Genomic DNA, 26,361 nt, shown 5'->3' on the forward strand with positions numbered 1-26,361 from the left:
AACTTATACATTAAGATTTTCATAACTTATTGCTACGAAAATTTAAAATAATTAAACTATTTTAACTTATTTTATAATTAATTATACACATATACATATAGAATTAATTAATATTATATACTGTACAATATTTATATAGAAGAAAAATATTTGTTTTAAGGAAAAAAAATGGTCTTAAAACTAAAAAATAATAATAATAAGTTGTTCGTTCATCAAACAAAAAGCAGGAAGAGCGAGCTACGGACCATAACATTAATGTTTGAAATATGAGAGAATTTGAAAAAGCTAGTGAGGGAAAACATAAATCTTATTTTAATAAATAATCATAAAATATTGACACTGTGGAAAATTTTCAATTCAATTTTTTTTTTTTGTTTTTATTTGAGAGGTATGGAAATTTCCAATTTGGTTTGAGGGTTTTATGTTAAAAGACCAAGTTCCGTAGAAATGGGAATTCTTAAGGTGGGAATACATAATGCGCTTATCTGGTTGGCTTAAGTTATCGGCTGGCTTCTTCGGAAATGAACAAAGGAGCCTAGGTCCAAAATCGAACTAAGTCAACCTAAGACTCTTTATTAATCTACGAAGAAGACAGCCGATGACTTAAAGCCAGCCAAATATGCGCTTTATGTATTTCCACCTTTAATCCAACAAAAATTGTTTTGCTGGGTAATGATATTTTCTTCGGCGAGTTCAACCCAAAAAAGGACCACAAATTTTCGGAAAAAAAACTAGAGACTAAATAAAATTTAAATGTTAATAATTCCGATGAATATCGGGAGGTACCGTTATATAGGGGCAATACAAAGACGTGGACCTGCATAGGAAATTTATAGGCCTAGGATGATGTATTGTACGAATACGAAATTTGAAACAATTCGGGTAAATAATGTCGCTAAAATCATCAAAATACGGAATATTTTGAGGACCTTTATATGGGAGGATATACGAAGACGTGGACCTGTATAGGAAATTTTTAGGCGTAGGTTATAGTACTCATTACGAACTTTGAATACGAAATTTGAAACAATTTGGGTAAATAATGTCGTTAAAATCATCAAAATACTGATTATTGGGAGGTACCTTTATATGGGGGCTATACAAAGACGTGGACCTGCATAGGAAAGTTTTAGGAATAGGCTGTAGTACCCAAAACAAACTTCAAATACGAAATTTAAAACAATTCGGGTGAATGATATCGTTAAAATCATCAAAATATTGAATATCTTGAGGTACCTTTATATGGGAGGCTATACGTGGATCTGTATACGAAATTTTTAGGCATAGGCTGTAGTACCCAATACAAACTTCGAATACGAAATTTGAAACAATTCGGGTAAATAATGTCGCTAAAATCATCAAAATACCGAATATTGGGAGGTACCGTTATATAGGGGCTACACGAAAACGTGGACTGACATGGCTCATTTACGAACTTAACCTGCCTACTGCGAAAATACACATCATGTAAGCACAATTTTAGCCTTCTATGCCAAGCGATGATGCCAAGCTGCTTATTTCCGTCCATAATGTGCTCGAAGCAGCTTTTGTAGGCTCTAAATTTAGGTTGTCTTTAAGCGTCTCGTTTATTCTGATCCATGGTTAAATGAAAAATTCATTTTTAATTAATCAATTCATCTCTGCATTTTGCAAAAATTTACCTTTTCAAATTTATCAGCATAGAAAACTGGTTCCCATCCCTGAATTTATAAATAGACATTTTGACGATGAGACGCTGTCAAATGAATGATTTTGAAAAAATTTTAAACACTTGATTGCATAACTTTACTTTCTTAATTTTACCATTTTCTCACCATGTGGTATATTTTGCCTGAGAATTTCAATTCCTTTTTGTTCGTGGTTTGGTCTGCTGACATAACATCTTTAGCTTTTAACTAACATGGAATTTTCCGCTTAAAAGTTAGAGGAGCAAACACAGAATGAGTCCGCGGAGGCATTTTATGTGTTAAATATTGTTAAATATCCATAAAACGGTAAATATAGGGAGACAATTTTATCGATACCTCTAATTGTTGTTCTATGGTTAATATTTAAAATTTCTAAAATGTCTCAACGCTCTCATTCTGTTTAAGCCCCTTAAAAACTGCTACCAAATCTAGACAAAAAAAGGCCCAGTATCTTTATATCCACATTTATCAAAATAATTTTGCGAACATTGATGATTGACTTTCAGCCCAATCATGGATAACAATTCCGTGTGGAATTGTTCACCTTTTTCCGATCATAGACCACAATTTCTCTCGGAAAATAATTTCAAGGAAGAAAAAGTAATGCTTTCGAAATAGAATTTTACTTCAGAAAAAAATCCCTCACCAAACGAAAGGTTGCAAAGAAATTGAAATATTTCAAATCAAGTAATTTTATCGATTTTTATATCCAATTGGACAACTGGAACTTGATTACAGGGGTTGGCATCATCAAATAGGGTTTCTTGAATTCTTTTGAAGAACAATAATTTCTACCACACTTTCAATGAATTTTTATAAACATTGTTTTTAAATTATTTTTGGATTTTATCACAATTTTTTTAAAGTGACTAAGATAAGTTGTTCAAAATTTCCCATTCGAGATTGTATTTTGAAACCTTTATGTTGCTCCACAGATACATGTTGTCCATTCGACACATATATTCGAAACCTAATATTGTAAATTATTTTGGTTTAAATTGCTTAATTTTAATAAAAAAAAAAAAAAAACAGTAAGGAAAGGTCAAAATTCTCCCGTAACAATACAGTTTGTATTAGGAATTTATGTGAAGTGGATCATCACACCAACTCTGAATCAAATAACATTGCTGTTTAGTGCATGATATGTCTTCGATAAGGACTATATTAAAAAATATTTATTGGAGCAATAGATATATCGAGGGCCGAGTTTCACCAAATGGTGCAATTCGGTTGAATATGAAAAAAGCCATTCAATTTAGGCTGATATTACATGTTACGGGAGCTATATCCAAATCTGATCCGATCTCGATAAAATTTCGCGGAGGTATTTTTGAGTTCCATAAGGTATTTGGTACCGAATATCATTCTTGTGAAGTGCATATTACGCATGTGAGGGCCTTAAAGCCCCAAATCGAATGAAACATATATATGGGAGCTATGGCTATATCTGAATCGATTTTCTCCAAATTTGATGTACTTGCTTCGAGCCTAAATTCAGTCGGATGGGCCCAAATTCGGGTCATTTGGACTGATATTGGCAATTTGGTGCACAATTAAGCCGAAATCGGTTGATGGTATTATATCTGAGTTATATCTAAATTTGAACCGATTCTCACCAATTGGGTTCGTCCTTGGGCCAAACAAACATTGTTTGGAAATTGTCATCTCAATCGGACAATAAATATACACAAATGTACATGAACAGACGGACGGACGGACTGACATGCATAAATCGACTCAGAAAGTGATGCTATGAGGATCCTCAAAAAAAAGTAACTATGGGTCTATCTCGCTTCCTTCTCCATGTTACAAAGAAATGCACAAAAAAATAATATCCTGACCACAGTGTTATGATATCGTAACAACATATTTAGCAATGTTATGCGATTTAACCCACTCAGGCATTATGCAATTAATTGGGAAAGTCTATGGAATAGAATTTTGAAACCCAATTTTAGGATTTTTCAAAGTTTAATTTGTCATTTCTTTTGTAAATGTGTTTTTATACCCTCCACCTTGGAAAGGAGGGTATATTAACTTTGTCATTCCGTTTGTAACATCCTTAAATATTCGTCGTAGACCCCAGCATAAAATTCTAAGTCGATTTAACGATGTCGGTCTGTCTGTCTGTTGAAATCACAATACAGCCCACATTATTTGACATAGAGCGCCAAAATTTAGCAGAGCAATTTGTATTGTGTCTAGGATGGTTGGTATTGAAAATGATATATCGGTTGACGTTCTGGTATAGTCCCCATGTAACGGTATCTCTCGATATTCGGTATTTTAATTTTTTTGGCAACATTTTTTCACGGATTTGTCTAAAAATTGGTATTTTGCTGGTCATAATGGGTTCCAGCTCCGGTGGCGAAACATTGCATGTATGGGTCCATGATTTGGTATAGCCCCCATATAACGGTACCTCCCGATATTCCGTATTTTGATGACTTTTGGCACATTTTCCCATGAATATGTCTAAAAATTGGTATTTGTAGGTCCTGATGGGTTCTAATGTTTCCTTTACCCTAAGGTGGAGGGTATTAAAAGTAATATTTTTTACTTGTTTATATTTACATGGTCCTGCCATGGGCTGTTACAGACACAAACCATCTGTCCAGAATGCATTTTGTCCAGTCTTTACCATTTTAGGTCTTTGTGCCACAAATAGGTTTCACACGATACGAAAATAAGACCCATTCGCATTGCCATCTTTACCAATTGTTTCTTCTCATTTATTCGTGATTGGCCAAAATACCTTTCCAAAAAATAATGCACTTTCCGTGGGAATAGAATGCTACGCTCGGATATTCATAATTGGGCTGAATCGGGCATAACGAACAAAGAATTACTAAGAACTACTTAACTTTTCAATTTTACTAAAGATAATTAATTGATTGACTCTTCTATGTGTTTATGTTTATGTATGTGTGTGTGTGTGTGTGTGTGTGTGAGTTTTAGAAGATTTATGGGAAATGACATCTAGAAGAAAGTTTCAAGAGAAAATAGGTAGAGATGAAATATTAGGTTCCAAATCCCGTTTTCCTCCTTGAAAATCTCTCCATAGATTGATGACCTCCCCCTCTTCTAAGTATGTGTATTCTAAATGAAAAGTGTGGTTATGTTTTTGTTTTTTTTTTTTTTTAGAACTACATTTGTTTTGCTTAGCTTTTTTTCAATAATAATCGACATTTGTTTAGTTTTTTTTTTCTTTCTATTATTAATTTGTTTTGTTGCTGCAGTTATTTTTTTATTAACATAAGTTATGTGTTTTTAGTTTTAATAATTTTTGTAGTTGTTTTTTTTTTCTTCTCTGTTTTGTGATTTGCTTTCGCTTACAAACTTATTAATGTATGAGGTTAATTTTCTTCAATTCAGAAACATCGCTATCACTTTCTTTGACTTTCTTTTCACAGAATTCAATCAGATATGACAAAATACCTGACAAAGCTATAAAGACACCGGCAAAATAAAATGTGTCATCCCATCTGAAATTCGACAAAAAATAAAAAACAATTAATTTTGAAAATATTAAAAACAAAAATCAGTTACTACCCACCTTAAGGTTGCCTCAAAAATAGCACCAGCTATTGGTGGCCCGGCAATCATGCCGACACCCTGCACCAACAGTACCAGACCATAGGCACAGGTGAAATCGTCTAGATCAACTATACTAACCAAAATACTAGGCGTAAATGAAAATGAGCTGGCAAAGGTGAAACCGAAAATAATGCACAGGGTCAACAGCATATTGTAGCTGCTTACAACCAACGGCATCAGCACCACCGAAAGGCCACAAACTGGGGGGAAGAAGGAAAGGTACATTAAACAAAATTTGGAATCAACAGTTTTGCTTTTGGTACTTACGTAGCATACAACCCGAATAGCAGACATTGACATTCATCCAGGAACAGTCACCAATGTAACCCAAACCAATCATGCCAATCGTTTGGGCCACACCAATCGCCGATATTAAACGGGCACTGTCATTGGCATCGTAGTCATATTTTCTCATAAACTCGGGCAAATAAAGGTAGGGTATAATGAACCTGGAATTTAAGAGGAAGAGAGAGATAAATAAATTGTCTTTTAAATTTAAATATTTTAAAGAGCCTATAGAAAACTCCCGAAGATTTCTATTTTTTTTTTTTGAATACCCTCAGAAAAATTTTAATCTTCTAAAGAACTTTGGAAAATCTCATGGCAAAATTCAATCACAGATCGAAACCTGTTTTCTTTGCAGTAAAATTTTTTAATAATAAATTGCAGAAAATGCAGAGATGGATATTATTAATTTTTGAAATGTCTTTACCTTTTTATACCCTGCCACCATAGTATGGAGGGTATATAAAGTTTGTCATTCCATCTGTAACACCTCGAAATATACATTTTAGACCCCACGAAGTGTATATATATATTCTTGATCAGCATAAAATTCTATATCGATTTAGCGATGTCCGTCCGTCTGTCCGCCGTGGAAATCACTCTAGCTTCCGAACGAAATTAAGTAGGTTGATACAATTTTACTCAAATGTGTATTATGTCTGCAGGACTTTTGTTATTGAAAATGGGTGATGTAGGTCCATGTTTTGGTATAGCCCCCCCATATAATGGTAACTCCCTTTTGTCGGTATTTTGGTGATTTTAGCCACTTATTCATCGGAAATGTTTCAAATTTGGTATTTCAAGTTCGTAATGGATAGTACAGCCTAAGACAAAAAATTATCTGTGCAGGACCATGTCTTCGTATGGCCCCCATATAACGGTACCTCCCAATATTCGGTACTTTGATGACTTTAAGCGACATTATTCACCGGAAATGTTTCAAATTTGGAATTTGAAGTTCTTAATGGATACTACAGCCTAAAACAAAAAAGTGTGTGTGCAGGTCCATGTCTTCGTATATCCCCCATATAACGGTACCTCCCAATATTAGGTACTTGGATGATTTATTATTCATTATTCACCGGAATTGTTTCAAATTTTGTGTTGGAAGTCCGTTATGAATACTACAGCCTATAACAGAAAATTGTCTGTGCCGGTCCAAGTCTTCGTATAGCCCCCATAAAAACGGTACCCCCGAAATTCGGTATTTTGATGATTTTATCGACATTATTCACCGGATTATTCATCATATTTGGCATTTGAAGTTCGTAATGGATACTACAGCCTACAGCCCATTCCTTCTGGTACCTCCCGCACAAAGGATTGATGTTTTGAATAACAAAAACGATAATAGTATCCGAAATAAGCATCCGGTTCTCTTTATATTTCACACATCCCATTATTTCTACTAACTCAAGATCTGCTGTGAATATGGGATATATAGGCCCACTCCTTCTGGTACCTCCCCCACGAAGGGTCCAAATTTTGAATAATATCCACATGAAGCGAATAAAACGCGAAATTAACATCAGATTCGATTCAGACTTGGTACATCTCAATATTTCCAATTGACCAATTGTTCTGATTCGTCCGCCACAAAGGATCAAAATTTTGAAAAAAAAAAAAAAAACAAAACGATCATAAAATCCGATATAGTCCAAACCTGGCACGATACGAAATGGACAATATTGGTCCATTGCTTCGGAATCTACGCCATAGAGGATCAACAATTTCAATACTCAAAATAGAAGTCAAAATACATTTAAACAATCGAACATTGGCTGAGGGTATACATCTGTCGGCAAAACCGACTTATACTTCTTAACTTGTTCATACTTACCAAATAAATAGGAATAATGTTGATAAATTAAATAACGTAAATTTAATGTCCTTAAATAGTGAGAAATCGAAAACTGATTTCATTGTATCGATGAGATTGTCATACCACGTCTGGAAGAGAAGAAAGAATGAATAAAAATTAAATACGTATTTATAAATCGTGAGAAATAAATAACAATATGGGAGCACAGTATGGATCTGTTGTAGAACTCCAAGGTCTTTAACTTCCCGCATCACCAAATTTAGTTCAATTTCGAACAATTATAGTATGCATTTTCAAACCCGACCTTTATGGTGACATCTATATCAAATTTCAGAATTTCAACTCTATTTCTTCACACAATACCAAATTAAGTACAATTTAGTACTTTTCGTACAATTATGGTACATATTACCACAACCACCTCCATATATCTCGATCTCAGATACCAACAGATCACTTCACCCAAAACCCAATTTTGTAGCACTTAGTACAATTTCGTACAATTATCACTACACTATACTAATCTAGACACCAATATAGACCTCAATATCATATATGAGGATTCCAATCCTACCCTATTCACCTAACACCCAATCTAGTACTTTTCGAACAATTATAGTTGTACGCATTTTCAAAATAATCTACATATTTTAATGCCAGATACCGACAGTGACCTAAATATCAAATTTCAGGCTTTCAGCCATGTAATTGCCCCCGTTGCCAAATTTGGTACCATTTAGTACAACTATCGTACATATTTCCAAAACATACATATTTCCACCGCCATATCTCAACATCAGAAACCATACCTCAATGTCAAATTTCGGGATTACACCTCTATACAGGGTGAGATAAAAAAACTGCAACCAAATTCAGACTGCTGTCATTTCTAAGCCACTCGTCCGACAGCTGTTAAAATTATTCCAGTGACAGCTCATTATATTGTTTACAAGCGTACCAAAGCATTTTGGTGAGAATTTTCCAGAAACGGAGTTATTCGTGGTGAAGTTCAAGCATGATAGTGCGATTTCTTTATATTTGGCTGGAAAACCACAAGGGGCTATCGTTAAATGTGAATAAATCTTTTGTGTCTCATATCATGGCTCGTTACCGGACCGTGGTAGCGTAGCCCGATATATGTCAATGAAGTGGACGGAAGAAAACAGCAACATCAGCAGAAATGGTTCGAAAAATAAAGAAGCGACTTGATCGAATACCGCGTCGCATTGGCCGAAAAATGACTCGTGAGCAGAATATATCGTAATATTCCATCCGGAAAATATTGAAAAGTGAGCTCGGGGTAAAGTCATTGAAATTCCAAAAAGTGCAAGAACTTACACCGCAACAAAAAGAAAATAGACTCAAAAGAGCTAAAGTGTTGCTTCGCTTGGTCGAAAGTGATGAACTGCCGAATTTGGTTTTCTCCGTCTCTGAATAGAAAACATTCGTTATCCAGCTTTTTGGAAAACAAGTAAAAAAGCTGTAAGATCGGCCAGGCCGAACTTTGAATACCCTCCACCATTTGGTACAAATATAACAATTTTCAAAAAAATAAAATCCGTTAAAAACTCTGTTAAAATCTTAAAAATACCGAATATAGCCGTATATTAGGGTCTATACGACGACGTGGACCTGCATAGGAAATTTTTGTCACAAGCTATTACAATATTCAAATGCGAAACTTGAAAAAAAAAATCTGTTTATAATGTAGCTAAAATCATCAAAATTCCGATTATAAGGAGGTACCATGGGGGTTATAAAACGTGGACCTGCACCGACAATTTTCTTTCATAGGCTGTAGTATTTATTATGAAATTCAAATACAAAATTTGAAATAGTTCCGGTAAATAATGTTTCTAAAATCATCAGAATATCCAAATCGGGAGGTACCGTTATGTGGGGGCTATACGAAGACGTGGATCTACATGGCCAGTAAATACGCATTTTCAAAGCTTCCTATGTACCCCAATCCGACACTTCCACAGAAATCCCAATTCTAAACTTTAGGATTTCATCCCTGTTAATTGTACTTATTTAGTACATTTTAGTACATATAAGTACAACATTTCGAAAACTAAGTACATATTTCAATCCCGCACTCCGACAGTAATTTTATTTCCAATTTCCAGGATACCAACTCTATTGGTTTACCCAAATCCAAATTGTACCATTTACATACATTAGTACCATTTAGTACGCTTAAGTACAATTTTTTTATAACTACCTATATCATACAATCCAATAGAAATCTTATTTCCAAATTTCAGGATTCCAACACTACCGATTCTCTCTAAATTTAAATTGTACCAAATTTTGTACCATTTAGTACACTTAAGTACAAATTTCCATAACTACCTATATCTTACAATCCAATAGAAGACTATTTTCCAATTTCAGGATTCCAACACTACCGGTTCTCCCTAAATTTAAATTGTACCAAATTTAGTACCATTTAGTACACTCAAGTACAAATTTTCATAACTACCTACATCATACAGTCCAATAGAAATCTTATTTCCAAATTTCAGGATTCCAACTCTAACGGTTCACCCAAATCGAAATTATACCAAATTTAGTACCATTTGGTACATATGAGTACGAATTTCCAAAACTACCTACATTCCACAGTCCCAGAAGGCAATAGTAATCTTATTTCAAAATTTCCGAATTCCAGCTCTATCGAAATTGTACTAAATTTAGTACCATTTAGTACTTTTCGTACACACAAGTACACACTTCGAAAAAACTTGGCAAATCGAACAAAAAAAGCTCCTTTTCAAATCTTCAATACTCACATCTTCATCTTCTTTGGCAATGGTGGTCATTGAATTCCGATAGATGTTCGGACACGATGAGGCCCTCAGCCGATACCGATGTGTATTCAGCATAGCACCACGATAATGTATCGAATTTCGATGGATACGCATATCCTTGAGAAAATTGGAATTACGTATCGAAATATTCCGGCGTAGATTCGAACGATAGGTGGGCTTGCGTGACTTGGAGAGGCGGCGCATGCCGGTGATGCTGTCGGTGCGGGTGCGTTTCAAAAGCGTTTTATTTGTCTGCTGCTGTTGGCCGAACAGCGTTTCGTTTTCGGGAATTTGTATTATTGCCGGACCACCTGCTGCTCCTGCTCCGTTACGCATCATGCCGCCGGCCAGCTCATTGTGTTTGCGTAGATTGGCCTCAATCAGGGCAGCGCCACCCTCGTCTTTGGCACAGCTGAAATAGGAATGAACCTCTGGATTGAGAATGTCCACGGAATTGTGGCGATAGCCATTGACCCGCAAATCCTTGTAGGAGGCTGACATGTTTTTGGCAGCAAAGAAAATGTTCTCGTTGAGCGAGTAGCGGGAAATAGCATAGTGGTCGGCACTGTGTTGATTGTGCTCCCGGGAATACTTCTGGGTCAGATAACCCTCATCGATGGACGAACGCAGCGATGCCAGGGAGGTGTTCATGGGCGAGCGAGGTATGTCATTGGAGGAGCGCTTCTCGGAAGGCGAAAGCGTTTCAATGGAGGCCAAGATGTGACGTTTGGCATTTTCCGCCACCTCTGAGGGTATGCCACCCATCATGGTGTCATCCGGGGAGCCAATAACCGCTGCCGTGGTATTCATACAGGGATTGCCGACTGATGACATGCTCAGGAGATTTTCCCTTGAGGGAGCTTCGGCACCCTCTTTGTGACGCAGCGAACGGCGACTCATACTCTTCACTTCGTACAGATCCAAATCCAAGTCCTGCGATCCAAGAAACGTGGGCAGGAACAACTCACTACGATACTTTTTCATGTGGCCCTCATGGGGATCATCAATTTGTTGATTGGCCTCGGTGTTGTTCTTCGTCACCAGAGTGTCCAGCACATATTCCTTGGTGGCTCCAGTGTCCAGCAGCTTCTTGATCTCCTCCAGACACACACTGGAATTGGAAAATGTGGTAACACTTTGGGAACGACTCTCCAGGCGATTCTCCTCAATCAACCAATCGGGATCACGCATCAGAGCACCGCAGACACAGGCATTCAACATGGTGCCGGCCAGGATCAGAGTAGCACCTCTCCAGCCGTAGTTGTCTATCAGCAATTGAGTTAACGGGGCATAGAGGAAGGTACCGATACCGGTGCCCGAGGCACCAATACCGGTGGCAAATGTCCGTTTCTTGTCGAACCAAAAGGCGATGGAAACTACGGCCGTAACATAGCCAATGCCGAGGCCCAGGCCGGAAATTATGCCAAAGGTGACCATGAGCATTTCGACGGAATTACAAATCGAGGAAAGGCCAAAGCCAATGGCCGACACCAGACCTCCGAGAATAGTCATTTTGCGGCAGCCATATTTGTCCACCAGATTGGACCAGATGGGGCCCATTAGCAGTGGCACCGAAAAGAACAGGGAACTAATCCAGGCAGTCTTCGAGGGACTTTCTCCGAAGTAGGCCAACAACTCGGTGTTGATGAGGCCAAAGGAAAACGATAAACCATCGGCGATGAGCGACACCACCAGAGAGGCAAAGACAACCACCCAGCCATAGCCACCATCCGGCATTTCCGGTTTCTTCTTTTCGCTCAATCCCGATTCTATTGAATCGCCGGATTCGTTGGATATCAAGCGTTTGCGCTTCTTGACATTGCTGCCATTGGCCATGGTGGAGGAGGAGCTGGAGGTGTTGTTCAGCGTACCGTTCACATCGCTGATGTTGATAATGCTGTTCTTGAGATGACGCGAGGAACGTTCTCCCAGATCCTCTGTGGAGGAGAGATTACAGAAGGTCACCTCCGGAAAGAGGTCATGTTTGATGGACTTGTTCAGGGGTGTGGTTTTGGCCGATGTGGCCACCCCCAGCAGGGAGGTGTCGTCGGTTTTCGTGTTCAGCGGTGTGGCGGCCAGCGGCTGATAAATGCTGCCGTTAAGCTTGGTCTTGCTGTTGTTGTTGTTGTGATTGGCAGCGGGTGTAACGACGGAGGTGGCGGCAGGAGGTAGGTTTGTTTTTGTTATCAGGGGCGTTGTAACATCCCCAGTACGGGATGCTGGCGTTAGGGCTTCAGCATTTGAAGTTGAGTTCAGGTCAAGCATTTTTGTTGAAATCTTACAACTGCTTTCCATGTGGGCGGAGAGGAGGTTGGGGTGTGTGTGTGGGTATCTCCTGGAACTACTTTGTGGTGGTGTTGGGGAAAATGTAGTTTTCCTTCTAATTTTTATTGTGAGTTTTCAATTTTCTTTTTATTTTTATTCTCTTATAAAAAAGTACGAAGTTGCTTTTGTTTATCGCTCTCACTCTCTCTCTCTCTAATTGAACACAATAAGTTTCAGCAATTTTTGGGGTATTTGTAGATAATTTGTTGTTGGTTTTTGGATTTAAGATCCTTTTTTAAATTATTGTACTTTGTTGATTGGTTGATTCTCGGGGAAAACAGGGTTTCTTGGCCTTTTCTTGTCTCCTCCCTTTGTTTTTTTTTTTTGGTTTGAGGAGTTTCTTAACGACTCTCTTAAGACGTTCGTTCTTTTTCCTTTGTCTTATGAAAAAATTGAGCACAGATTTTTTATTCCTTCATTAAGGAAATATTAAAGCGAGCCTTTGTCTGATATCTCACTATCTTTTTGACTTTCTTTCTCTTTTTTCTTGTCCTTTTTTAAAGGGGATTTGCTTCAGATTTCTCTCTTTCTTTCTCTCGTTCTCTCTGTCTCGTCAGCAAATTGAGATATTCCTCTTCGGGGTCAGCTGTATCTCGCAGCTTTTATATATCTTCTTCAAATCTTCTTTAAGCTTAGATCTTCTCATAGGCAATGATTCTGGAGGATATTTTAAGGGCTGGGTTATTCGATTGCTTGCTGGTCGTGAGGAAGAAGCTGGAAAGAGATGAGGAAAAAGAAAATTAATGTTTATGGAAATTAAAAATATTAAAAAAAACCTTTAAACAATTAAAAATTTACGAATTTATTCTGGAAGACTCTTAAGATCGACATTTTTAAACAAAAGTGTCTTAAAAAGAAAATCTTAAAAAATCTTTTTTTGTTGGAAGGGTTTTGAATATCTGTTTTTAAAAATCGTATTTTTTGAAAATAAACTCTTAAAAAATCGTTTATATTTATTCAGAAAATCCTTGTACTAAATTCCTATGAATAAGTTCTTAAGAAATCCAACAAAAATACCAACAAGAAAAAACCTTTGTGATTTTTAAATTTTAAAAAAATTACGACTTTATCCTGAAAATATTCATTAAAAATTCACTATATCTTGTCAGGGGGTCCTTGAAATAAATTCATTAAAAATCCAAATTTGTAGACAAAAGGTTCTCGAAAAAATCAATTTTTTTGTTGGAGGTGTTTTGAATATCTTTTCCAAAACACAGATTTTTTGAAAAAAAATGTTTTTTTTTGATATTTAGTCAGGAATTCCTTGCACTAAATTCCTAAGAATAAGTTCTTAAGAAATCCAACAAAAATACTAAAAAAACCTTTGTGATTTTTAAATTATTAAAAATTTACGACTTTATCCTGAAAATATTCATTAAAAATTCACTATATCTTGTCAGGGGGTTCTTGAAATTAATTCATTAAAAATCCAAATTTGTAGACAAGAGGTTCTTGAAAAAAAAAATCTTTAAAAAACATTTTTTTGTAAAAAAAATTTTTTTTCTAAAAAAATAGATTTTTTTTTGATATTTAGTCAGGAAGTCCTTGTACTAAATTCCCAAGAATAAGTTCTTAAGAAATCCAACAAAAATTCCAAAAAAAAACCTTTGTGATTTTTAAATTATTAAAAATTTACGACTTTATCCTGAAAATATTCATTAAATATTCACTATATCTTGTCAGGGGGTTCTTGAAATAAATTCATTAAAAATCCAAATTTGTAGACAAGAGGTTCTTGAAAAAAAATCTTTAAAAAAACATTTTTTTTGTAAAAATAGATAGACTTTTTGAAAAAAAATTTTTTTTTGATATTTAGTCAGGAATTCCTTGCACTAAATTCCTAAGAATAAATTCTTAAGAACAAAAATACTAAAAAAAATATTTGTGATTTTTAAATTATTAAAAATGTACCATTTTATCCTGAAAATACTCATTAAAAATTCACTATATCTTGTCAGGAGGTTCTTGAAATAAATTTATTACAAATCCAAATTTGTAGACAAGAGGTTCTCCAAAAAAAAATGTTTAAAAAATTCAAAACTTTTTGTTGGTTGGTTTCAATTTTTTTTTTTAATAAATAAAAAAAACTTTTAAAAAATCGAGGATATTTAGTCAAGAGGTTCTTGTAAATTCCCCACAACAGCACGATTTTTGTTTAAGATGTTTTCGAAGAACTGTTTAATTATTAATTAATTATTAAAAATTTACGAGTTTATCCTGGGAGATTAAAATTTTTTCTAAATGTTCTCGGAAGGTTCTTAAAATAAATTCATATAAAATCCCCAATTTTTGACAAGAGGCTCTTAAAAAATCCTTATTTCAATTTTTATACCCTCAGCCATATGGCTACAGAGGGTATATATCATTTGATATGGTCAAAACGTGCCTAGTCGAAATAACGGTTTTAGACCCTAGGTCTCTTTGGACCAAATCCGTTTCAGAACATTTGCAGTCGATCTAGCGATGTCCGTTTGTCTGTCTGTCTGGCTGGTGCGCACGATAACTCTCTAAGGGAGTATCCGATTTGGTACAAACTTGGTACAACGTAATATTTTGTCAAACTTAGATCGAGTTCGGAGATGGGCAATATCGGTCCACTTCTTCTGGTACCTCCCCCACAAATGGTCAAAATTTGGAGTATCCATGAAGCTCATAAAACGCAAAATTAACATCCGATTCTATCCAGACTTGGATGATGTAAGAGACTGATTGTCTTTAAATTTCACATATCCCAATAATTTTATTAACCCAAGATCCGGTGTCAATGATGGAATACATCGGTTCATTCCTTCTGGTACCTCCCCACAAAGGGTCAAAATTTTAAGTATCCATGAAGCTCTTAAAACGCAAAATTAACATCTGATTCTATTCAGACTTGGAGCTTCTCAATATTTTCATCAACACAAGATCTGTTATAAAGATGACAGAGGTCGGACCATTTTTTCTGGTAACTCCCCACATAAGGTTCCAGATTTTTCAAATCAAAACGATCAAGGAATTCGAAAAAAGCATCCAAAAGCATCCATCCATCTCCTCAAATTTCCCACATACAGACATTATTTCTAACACAAGATCTGTTGTGAAGATGATATACATCTGCCAAATTATAACTGTCATAACTTGCGAAACAAGTCGGCGATTCTTTACAACTTCCTAGATCTAAAATATTTCTCTTAATCAGTATTCTGATATGAATATGTAAATTGGATGCGATTTCCTTCAAATTTTGCACATACCAATATATTTTATCTGTATTAGATGAAGTAAGAAAATGAAATACTTCGGTGTGCTATATCTGTTACCTGACGCATATTTCCATTTTCCGAAAATGTGTACATATTTCATATAAAGTACAAGAAGTAGTCGATATAGTCCAAATCTGTCACATTCATAGCTCAAGGCTGGGGGTATACATCTGTCGGCAAAACCGACTGATACTATTTTACTTGTTTTAGTTTTTTTTTTTTTTTTAATTCGGAAGGTTTTTATAGTCGGAAGTTTTTTAAATAAATTTTATTAAAACAATAAATTTTTCGAAAAAAAAACTCTTAAAAAATCTATGATATTTAGCAGAGAGATCCCTGTTCTAAATTCTTAAGAGATGTAACAAGTCTGAATGGTGTGAGCTGAATAATTTCACATTTTATAAGCTTCATGGATGGATATTCAATATTTTGACCCTTTGTGGGGGATGTACCAAAAGGAGCGGTCCGATATATTCCATCTTTACACCAGACCTTGGGTTAATAAAAATATTATGGTGTGTGTGTAATCGGACTCTAACATCACATTCTATAAGAGTTATAATTATTCAAAATTTTGACCTCTTGTGGGTGAGGTACCAGAAAGAGCGGTCCGATATATTTCACATTGACACCAGAATTTGAGTTTAAAAAAATATTGTGCTGTGTGTAGGTTGAAGATAATCTTGCATCATATTTTATAAGAGTTATAATTATTCCAGATTTTGACACTTTGTGGAGGAGGTACTTGATGGGGGTGGACCGAAATTTTCCATTTTCTCACCTTACCTAGCGCTGATGAAAATATTAGGATTTGCAAAGTTGGTGCAAAACCTTTTGTGGCGGAGGTAACAGAGGCAGTGAACCGATATTGCCCATTCCACCTTGGCACCAGACCTTGGGTTAATAAAAATAAAAGGATGTGTGAAATTTGAAGACAATGAAGACATCTGATTTTATAAGACCTATAATTATTCAAAAAAATTTGACCCTTTATGGAGGAGGTACTTGTTGGCACCCGAACCGAATTTGTCAATTTTCTCTCCTGACCTAGCAATCACTGCATCACGCAAATATTAGGTTTTGAAAAAAATTCTGTGCAGTCAAAAATTTTCTTTGCAAATGTTGACATTTTGAGGGGGAGGTACCAGAAGGAGTGAACCGATATTGCCCATCTCCGAAGTCGGTCTAAGATTGACAAAAATATTACGATGTGTCAAGTTTGAACCAAATCGGATACTCCCTTCGAGAGTTATCGTGCGCAACAGCCAAACCAGTCGGACATTGCTAGATCGACTCCAAATGTCCTGAAACGGAATTGGTCCAAAGAGACCTAGAGTCTAAAACCGTTATTTATATGAGGCACATTTTGGGTGTATCAAATGATATATATCCTCTGTAGCCATATGGCTCAAGGTATACCTAGCCATATGGCTGAGGGTATAAAAACTAACGATTTTGGCTTGAAAAGTTCTTCAAAAATGTTTTCTAAGGACATCCACAAAAATTCACAATTATTTTTAATTCCCACCTCCAATTATGATCTATGAACATAGGTTAGTGTGTGTGTGTGTGTCATATTGTCTGCTTTGTCATCGAGCAATTTTCACCACCCCCCATCACGAGATTTGAATTTGCTGTAAATTATGTTAACAAAATAGTGGCAATACTCAACTTCTGAAGCGGTGCGTCACACATTTTTTTTTTGTTCTATCAATTTTAATTTTTTTCTCTTTTATTTTTATGTTTTTTGCTTTGTTCTTTTTACCAATTTTAAGTTTTTTTTTCTCTTTTAATTTATTTTATTTTTGTTTTTTTTTTTTTTTTGCCAAATTTAGATCAGGCACTGAATGAAAATGTAGTTTTTCTTTTTTTGTTTTATTTATTTTTTTTTAATTTTGTTTTGGATGGCGCTTTGTGTTCCTCGTTGTATTTATGTTTTTTTGGCTATCGTCTGCTCTTTTTTTTCCTTTTTTTGTTTTTGAAAATCTGACGTCTGTCGTCGTTTGTAGTTGTTTTTGATGTTGATGTAGAACGCTTGAAGTGGCTTGCAGTCAATCAAAACAAACAATAAAACTTGACAGCCAAATTAAAAATAAAAAAACACCATCACTTTGCACTTCCCCGCCTTGGCTAGGCGATACCCTGGCAGGTAGATCATAGTAAATGTGACGTCATATAATTAGGCGATTTTGTATTTCTTTTGACAATTTCCACTTTGAAACATGTTGTTTAATCACTTATTTTCATCACAATGTTTTTGTTTTGTTTTTTGCAAAAACAAAAAAAAATCCCAAAATTGTTTTCATTTCAAAACTGATGCTCTTGAGGATGACTTCCTATGACCATTGGGCGATCGCAACAACTGAGCTGAGCTATGCAAATGTGCCGCTTGAATATTTTTGTTGCTGTTTTTACGCAGCCGACTCTCACGGCGGCGAATAGAGGAAGAGACAGGCCAACAAACATATTATAGTTGTTGTTGTTGCTTTTTTGGTAATATTTTTGTTTGTTATTGCATTTTCGTATTTAATTGAAATTGTCTTTGGCGTTGTCGCGTTGCTCGTTCCCGTTGTTGTTGATGTTGATGATGATGACCAACCAAAGAACGAAGAAACCAAAGCCAAAGAAGAAAAAGAATTCCTTCAACTTGGCCTTGCAAAAATAGATTTTGCAGAAGATTTCTTGTGTGTGACAGAAAAAAAAGAAGAAGGAGAGGAAGAAGGGGAAGAGGAAGAGGAGGAAAATGTTGATGTTAATAGAAAATGAGAAGAATTTAGAGCAATAATAAAAAAAATATGAGAAATATTAATGAAAACAAAACATAAATTAAAGAAAAAACTGTCATTTCTCTTCTCGCAAATTCTTACAATTCTTCGAAGGTTTTTCTGCAACACGTTGTACCACAAATTTCAACATTTTTTTCCAATAATTACGGGAAAAATCCAGCAACCTCTCCTCCACACTTTTCGAAATTTTCGAATTAAAATTGCTTAGAATCTGTGCATTTTAGGAACAAAGTGTCTTTTCCTACATTACAGACAGCAATGCGAGGATTACAGGGTGAGATAAAAAAAATAAAAAAATTATCGAATGAAAGCAAAAATGTCGGAAATAGCATTAAATTTTAGAATAAGTTTTAATTTGTTCTAATTGGTCACCTTTGGCACGAATTATGGCCTTCAAACGGCCAATGAAACCGTCTCACGCTGCCCGAATGTTGCTCTGCGGTATTTTGGTCCATTCCCGGCGAAGCTCTTGCTTGAGGTGATCGACACTTTGGTATTTTTTAGTGCTTTTGCTAGCTTGCTTTCCAAAAAACTCCAATGAATTGGTATCCGGAGATTTTGGTGACCACAGTGGCGCGTGCAGAGTCCTGTTGGAATGTCCAAGGTCTGCGGCCAAAATGTTTGCGTGTCCAAGGCTTTAATATACCCTCCAGAATATTTTCGCGATAATATTCGGGATTTATTCTGATGCCGCGGTTGATTAATTCGAGCGGAGAGCGACCATGGGCTGTTATGGCGGCCAACACCATGACATATGTCGGGCTACGCTACCAGCTGGAGTGCTCTAACGATAGTCACTCGTGGCGTTCCAGCCAAATATAAAGAAATCACACTTTCACGCGTGAATTCCATCACGAATAACTTCGGACGAGTGGCTTAGAAATGACAACAGTCTGAAATTGGTTGCAGTTTTTTCATCTCACCCTGAAGAAAATACAGCAAATTTGAAAGATTCGCTGACTTGTATCGCAAGTCATGAAAGATAGAAGTATTGAAAATTGTGTTCCTATGTGGGTGAGGTACCAGAACGGGTTGTGTGAAATTTGAAGAGAGAGAAGAGAAATCTTGAACTCTATTTCGGAGAGGTACCAGAGGTACGCAATTCTTGCGTTGATGGAAATATTGAGATGAACCATGGTCTGAATTGTATGGGATGTTAATTTCGCGTTCCATGACCTTCATTGATATTCAAAATGTTGACCTCTTGTGGAGGAAGTACCAGAATAAGTGGACCGATATATCCCATCTTTACAGCAGATCTTGTGCTAGTAGAAATAATAGGATGTGTAAAACATGAAGGGAACCGGATGCTTATTTTGGATTTTATAATCGTCTTGGTTATTAAAAACTTTGACCCTTTGTGGAGGGGGTACAAGAAGGAATGGCCCGATCCCTACCATCTTTATTACAGACCTTGTGCTGATAAAAATATTGGGTTTTGCCGAGTCTGAAAGGAATTGGATGTTAATTTCACGTTTTATGAGCTTCGTAGGTGCTCCAAATTTTGACCCCTTGTGGGGAAGTACCAGTTATAATCGTTTTGGTTATTCAAAACTTTTGCTGGCCTTTGAGGAGAAAATGCCAGAAGAAAAGGTCCGATCCTTACCACCTTTATAACAGATCTTGTGTTTATGGAAATATTGAGGTGTGACAATTCTGAATGGAAAAGGATGTTAATTTCCTGTTTTATGAATATTAATTCATAAAAATTTCAAAAATTTTCAAAATTTTGACGTTTTGTGGGGCAGGTACCAGAAGAAGTAGACCGATATATTGCAACTTCACACCAGACCTTGAGTCAAAAAAAAAAAAAAATATTGTGATGTGTGTAATTTGAAGACAATCGGACTCTTACATCACTTTTCATAAAAGTTGTAATTATTCAAAATGTTGACCCTATTGTCCATTTACGCACCCAATATTATCCATTTACGCACCTGACCTAGCACTGATGTAAATATTAGGATTTGCAAAGTTGGAGCAAAATCGGATTATCCTTTCTCCTTCAGTGCAGTAAAAAATATTTTTGAAAATTTCGACCTTTTGTGGTGGAGGTACTGGAATGCGTGGACCGATATTGCCCATCTCCGAAGTCGATTTAATATTGATAATAATATTACGATTCACCAAGTTTGGACCAAATCGGACACTCCCCTTCGAGAGTTGTCGTGCGCACCAGCCATCCAAACAGACAGACAGACGTATGAACATCGCTAGATCGACTTTAAATATCCTAAAACGGATTTGGCCCAAAAAAGGCGTAGGGTCTAAAATCGTTATTTCGATGGGAAACGTTTTTATATATACCATTTCCATTGGAAGTCGAGATCTCCCATAGTATTTCACTTTTTAGGGAAAGTTTCAAAGTTTGAAATGGCGTAGATCCAATTTCAATTTCAATCCAATCCCTAAAAAATTCTTTAAAACGGCTCTTTTTATGTGATAATATTTCTAACAATCCGAAATGTTTGAAAAAAAAAACTACAAGTTTTGATGAACAGAAATCATTTTTTTTTCGAGAGGTCTTAAAAAATGTCCCTGTCCTTGCAATTTTTCCTAAAATATGCAATTTTTTTGTCAAGAGGTCTTTTGAAAAAATCACAAAAAAACGCATGAGAAGATATTGAATCCACGATTTCTGTCCCAAAAAAGGACCATTAAAAATATTTTTAAAAATCCGAGATTTTTTCTCAGAAGATATTTGAAAAAGTAATTTAAATTCAAAAGTATTTAACTCGAAACGTCCCTGCAAAAAAAATCTTCTAATTTTTATCAAGAGGTCCTGGAACGAAATGTATAAAAGTATTATCAAATATATACGATTTTTAGTCAGAAGGCACACGATTTTTAACCAGAAGATTAATGAAGGAAAAAATTCGTTAAAATTTTTGATCAACATTTTAAAGAAAATACTTTTACAATTCACGATTTTTGTTCGACTATGTCCATCAAAAACTCTTCAAATATCCAAGAATTTGTGTAGCATATCAATTAAAAAAAAAAAAAATGTTCTTGAAAATCCAAAAATGTTGGCCAAGAGTTTTTTTGAAATGATTTCTAAACATTTCATAAAGAACCTACGACGTTTGGTCCTTTAAAAAAAAACACCGATTGGTCCCTTGGCAAAAATAATGGACATCGTAAAAACATTGTAAAAATATTCATACAAAAATAACTGCGATTTAATGAGCGGAGTTAAAAATATTTTGGAAAAATTCCCGATTTTTTAAACAAAAATTTCTTTAAATTCCAATTTTTAAAATAAGTTTAATTAACCAAAAAATTGAACATGCTAACCAACCAAAAAAAAAAAAAAATAAAAAAAAAACAAAAACATATAAAAAAACATTAAGTTCGGCCGGGCCAAACTTTTAACACCCTCCACCTTAGGGTAAAGTAAACATTAGAAGAAATATGGCAAAAACCATTAAAATGCCGAATATCGGCAGGTATCGTTATATTGGGGCTATACCAAATCGTGGACCTACACATACAATGTTTCGCCAAAGGAGCTGGAACCCATTATGACCTACAAATACCAATATTCAGACAAATCCATGAAAAAATGTGGCAACAATTATCAAATTACCGAATATCGGGAGGTACCGTTTTATGGGGACTATATAAAAACGTGGAGCTATAATTACAATCACTCGCCACACGAACTACGACCTATTATGATCTACAACTACCAATTTTCAGAGAAATTCTTGAAAAAAATGTGGCGAAAACCATCAAAATACCGAATATCGGGAGGTACCGTTATATGGGGGCTATACCAAATCATGGACCCATTCATGTTTCGCCACCGGAACTGGAACACATTATGACCAACGAATACCAATTTATAGACAAATCAGTGAAAAAATGTGGCAAACACCATCAAAATATCGAATGTCGGGAGGTGCCGTTATATGGGGGCTATACCAAATCATGGACCCATACATGTAATGTTCTGCCACACGGACAGGGACCCGTCATGAGCTACAAATACCAATTTTCAGACAAATCCGTGAAAAAATGGGGCAAAAAAATTAAAATACCGAATATCGGGAGGTACCTTTATATGGAGGCTATACCAAAACGTGAACCCATACTTGCAATGTTCTGCCACACGGACAGGGACCCGTCATGACCTACAAATACCAATTTTCAGACAAATCCGTGAAAAATGTGGCATAAATCATCAAAATACCGAATATCGGGAGGTACTGTTATTTGGGGACTGTACCAGAACGTGGACCGATATATCTCATTTTCAATACCAACTATCCTAGACACAATGCAAATTGCTCTGCTAAATTTTGGCGCTCTACGTCAAAAATGTGGGCTGTATCGTGATTTCAACAGACAGACAGACTGACAGACGGACATCGTTAAATCGACTTGGAATTTTATGCTGATTATGAATATATATACTTTATGGGGTCTACGACGAATATTTAAAGATGTTACAAACGGAATGACAAAGTTAATATACCCTCCTTTCCAAGGTGGAGGGTATAAAAAACCAATTTAGTACCATTTAGGACTTTTCGTACAAATATAGGACACATTTCCAAACCACTGCCAAATATCAAATATCCACCATTTTGTTAGGGATTTCAATTTAGGGATTCAATTTGTTAGGGATTCAATTTAAGTGTTCTTGAAAAACAATTTTTTTTTAGTCAGGAAGTTTTTGAAATAACTTCTAAAGATTTCGTAGAGAATCTACGACGTTTGGTCCTTCAAAAACAAAACAATCCCCAATTTGTCTCCTTGGAAAAAAATTATGGATCTAGGTAGGCATCGCTAAAATTGACACACTAAAATCTCCGATTTTAAGAGAGGAGATCTTTAAAAATATTTCTAAGGTTCTCGATATTTGCACTGAAGCTCTTTGAAATAAAATTCTTAAATATTCCCATTTTTTTTTTAAATAATTTGATACAACAACAAGTTAAAAAGTATCAGTCGGTATTGCCGCCAGAGATATACCCTCAGCCTATGTTCGACTATCTAAATATATTTTGACTAGTGTTAAGGTTATTCAAACGTTTGACCCTCTGTGGAGCATTTCCTATCGGACCCAAAATATGATATAAATATTTCGACAGATGTGCCAAGTCTAAATGGAATCGGATGTTAATTTGGCGATTTATGAGCTTCATGGGTACTCAAAATTTCAACATTTTGTGGGGGAGGTACTTGATGGAGTGGACCGATATTGTCCATTTTCACACCTGTCCTAGCACTGACGCAAATATTAGGATTCGCAAAGTCGGAGTAAATTCGGATTAGCCTTTCTCTTTCTGTGCAAAAAATTAGTTTTTTTTTTTTTTTGAAAATTTCGACCTTTTGTGGGGGAGGTACCAGAAGGAGTGGGCCGATATTGTTCATCTTAACACAATATAAATTCATCTTGGGTTAATATAAATATTGGGATGTGTGAAATTTGAAGACAGTCGGACTCTTACATAACATTTTATGAGAGTTGTAATTATTCAAAATTTTGACCATTTGTGGGGGAGGTACTTGATGGAGTGGACCGATATTGTCCATTTTCACACCTGTCCTAGCACTGACGCAAATATTAGGATTTGCAAAGTTGTAGCAAATTCGGATTATCCTTTCTCTTTCTGTGCAAAGAATATATTTTTTGAACATTTCGACCTTTTGTGGGGGAGGTACCAGAAGAAGTGGACCGATATTGCCCATCTCCGAACTCGATCTAAGTTTGACAAAAATATTACGCTGTAGCCAATTTGGACCAAATCGGATACTCCCTTCGAGAGTTATCGTGCGCACCAGCCAGCCAGACAGACAGACAGACAGACAGACGGACGGACGGACGGACGGACATCGCTAGATCGACTCCAAATGTTCTGAAACGGATTTGGTCCAAAGAGACCTAGGGTCTAAAACCGTTTTTTCGACTAGGCACGTTTTGGCCGTATCAAGTGATATATACCCTCTGTAGCCATATGGCTGAGGGTATAAAAAAACAGTATGTGTCCTTGACTTGCTGACCAAAAAAACAAAAAGCCAACATAAAATCAAACTAATGTCCTGAAAATCTGTCACAAAGCCCAAAAAAAAAATTGAAATAAATAACGGGCACAGACCATCCATTGCGGTCAGTAGGTCGAAGCCATTAAGGAGCCCCTTCCCCCCGCGAAGACGTCACATTTAATTATGTTCGAAGCGGCATTGGAGTCTGAGCACAAATTCTATCATTTCTGCACGACCGACAGTGGCAAATGCCAAACGACAAAATGATTGCCAATAAAATACACCAGTCGAACAACACAAATCATGGCCATTCGGCTGCGATGGTGAGTGAAGTCATCTCCTGAAATCGTTGTTGCTGTTTGTTTTTATTTTTTACCCAGTTTTTTTATACCCTCCACCTTGGAAAGGAGGGTATATTAACTTTGTCATTCCGTTTGTAACATCCTGAAATATTCGTCGCAGACCCCATAAAGTATATATATTATAATCGGCATAAAATTCTAAGTCGATTTAACGATGTCGGTCTGTCTGTCTGTAGAGCGCCAAAATTTAGCAGAGCAATTTGTATTGTGTCTAGGATGGTTGGTATTGAAAATGAGATATATCGGTCCACATTTTGGTATAGTCCCCATATAACGGTACCTCCCGATATTCGGTAATTGGATGATTTTTGACACATTTTTACACGGATTTGTCTAAAAATTGGTATTTGTTGATCATAATGGGTTCCAGCTCCGGTGGCGAAACATTGCATGTATGGGTCCATGATTTGGTATAGCCCCCATATAACGGTACCTCCCGATATTCAGTATTTTGATGTGTTTTGCCACATTTTTTCACTGATTTGTCTAAAAATTAGTATTTGCGGGTCATAATGGGTACCTCCCGATATTCCGTATTTTGATAATTTATGCCACATTTTTCACGGATTTGTCTGAAAATTGGTATTTGTAGGCCATAACGGGTCCATGTGCGTGTGGCAAAACATTGCACGTATTGGTCCACGTTTTGGTATAGCCCCCATATAAAGGTACCTCCCGATATTCGGTATTTTAATTTTTTTTTTGCCACATTTTTACACGGATTTGTCTAAAAATTGGTATTTGTTGATCATAATGGGTTCCAGCTCCGGTGGCGAAACATTGCATGTATGGGTCCATGATTTGGTATAGCCCCCATATGACGGTACCTCCCGATATTCAGTATTTTGATGTGTTTTGCCACATTTTTTCACTGATTTGTCTAAAAATTAGTATTTGCGGGTCATAATGGGTACCTCCCGATATTCCGTATTTTGATAATTTATGCCACATTTTTCACGGATTTGTCTGAAAATTGGTATTTGTAGGCCATAACGGGTTCATGTGCGTGTGGCAAAACATTGCACGTATAGGTCCACGTTTTGGTATAGCCCCCATATAAAGGTACCTCCCGATATTCGGTATTTTAATTTTTTTTTTGCCACATTTTTTCACAGATTTGTCTAAAAATTAGTATTTGTGGGTCATAATGGGTTCCTGCTAAGGTGGCGAAATATTGCATGTGTGGGTCCATGATTTGGTATAGCCCCCATATAAAGGTACCTCCCAACATTCGGTATTTTGATGATTTTGACAGATTTTTGCAAGAATTTCTCTGAAAATTAGTAGTTGTAGATTATAATGGGTTCGTGTAGCGAGCCATTGTAATTATGGGTCCACATTTTGGTATAACCCCAATATAACGGCACCTCCCGATATTCGGTAATTGGATGATTTTTGCCACACTTTTTCACGGATTTGTCTAAAAATTGTTATTTGTAGTTCA

General features: G+C 36.0%; 1 protein-coding gene across 1 annotated transcript; it reads right to left on the reverse strand.

The window, feature by feature from the left end:
• Positions 1-2,457: 2,457 nt before the first annotated feature.
• Positions 2,458-18,354, reverse strand: LOC101891919 (uncharacterized). Its single transcript, XM_005180185.4, has 6 exons — positions 17,448-18,354; positions 10,188-13,244; positions 7,411-7,520; positions 5,553-5,734; positions 5,245-5,485; positions 2,458-5,173 (listed from the first exon to the last, which is right to left on the reverse strand). The coding sequence occupies exons 2-6, from the start codon at positions 12,498-12,500 to the stop codon at positions 5,032-5,034; spliced, it is 2,988 nt and encodes a 995-aa protein (XP_005180242.3). The 5' UTR covers positions 12,501-13,244; positions 17,448-18,354; the 3' UTR covers positions 2,458-5,031.
• Between the last annotated feature and the right edge of the window lie 8,007 nt (positions 18,355-26,361).

The sequence above is a fragment of the Musca domestica genome, unplaced genomic scaffold (genome assembly GCF_030504385.1).
Source record: "Musca domestica strain aabys unplaced genomic scaffold, Musca_domestica.polishedcontigs.V.1.1 35, whole genome shotgun sequence".
Classification (NCBI taxonomy): Eukaryota; Metazoa; Arthropoda; class Insecta; order Diptera; family Muscidae; genus Musca; species Musca domestica.

Excerpts from the sequence above, each read along its gene's own strand:
- LOC101891919 (XM_005180185.4), bottom strand. The coding sequence starts at position 12,500 with ATGGAAAGCAGTTGTAAGATTTCAACAAAAATGCTTGACCTGAACTCA. Across the intron at positions 5,486-5,552 it reads CTATTCGGGTTGTATGCTAC|TTTGTGGCCTTTCGGTGGTG; the intron begins GTAAGTACCAAA and ends TCTTCCCCCCAG. Across the intron at positions 5,174-5,244 it reads ATTTTTGAGGCAACCTTAAG|ATGGGATGACACATTTTATT; the intron begins GTGGGTAGTAAC and ends GTCGAATTTCAG.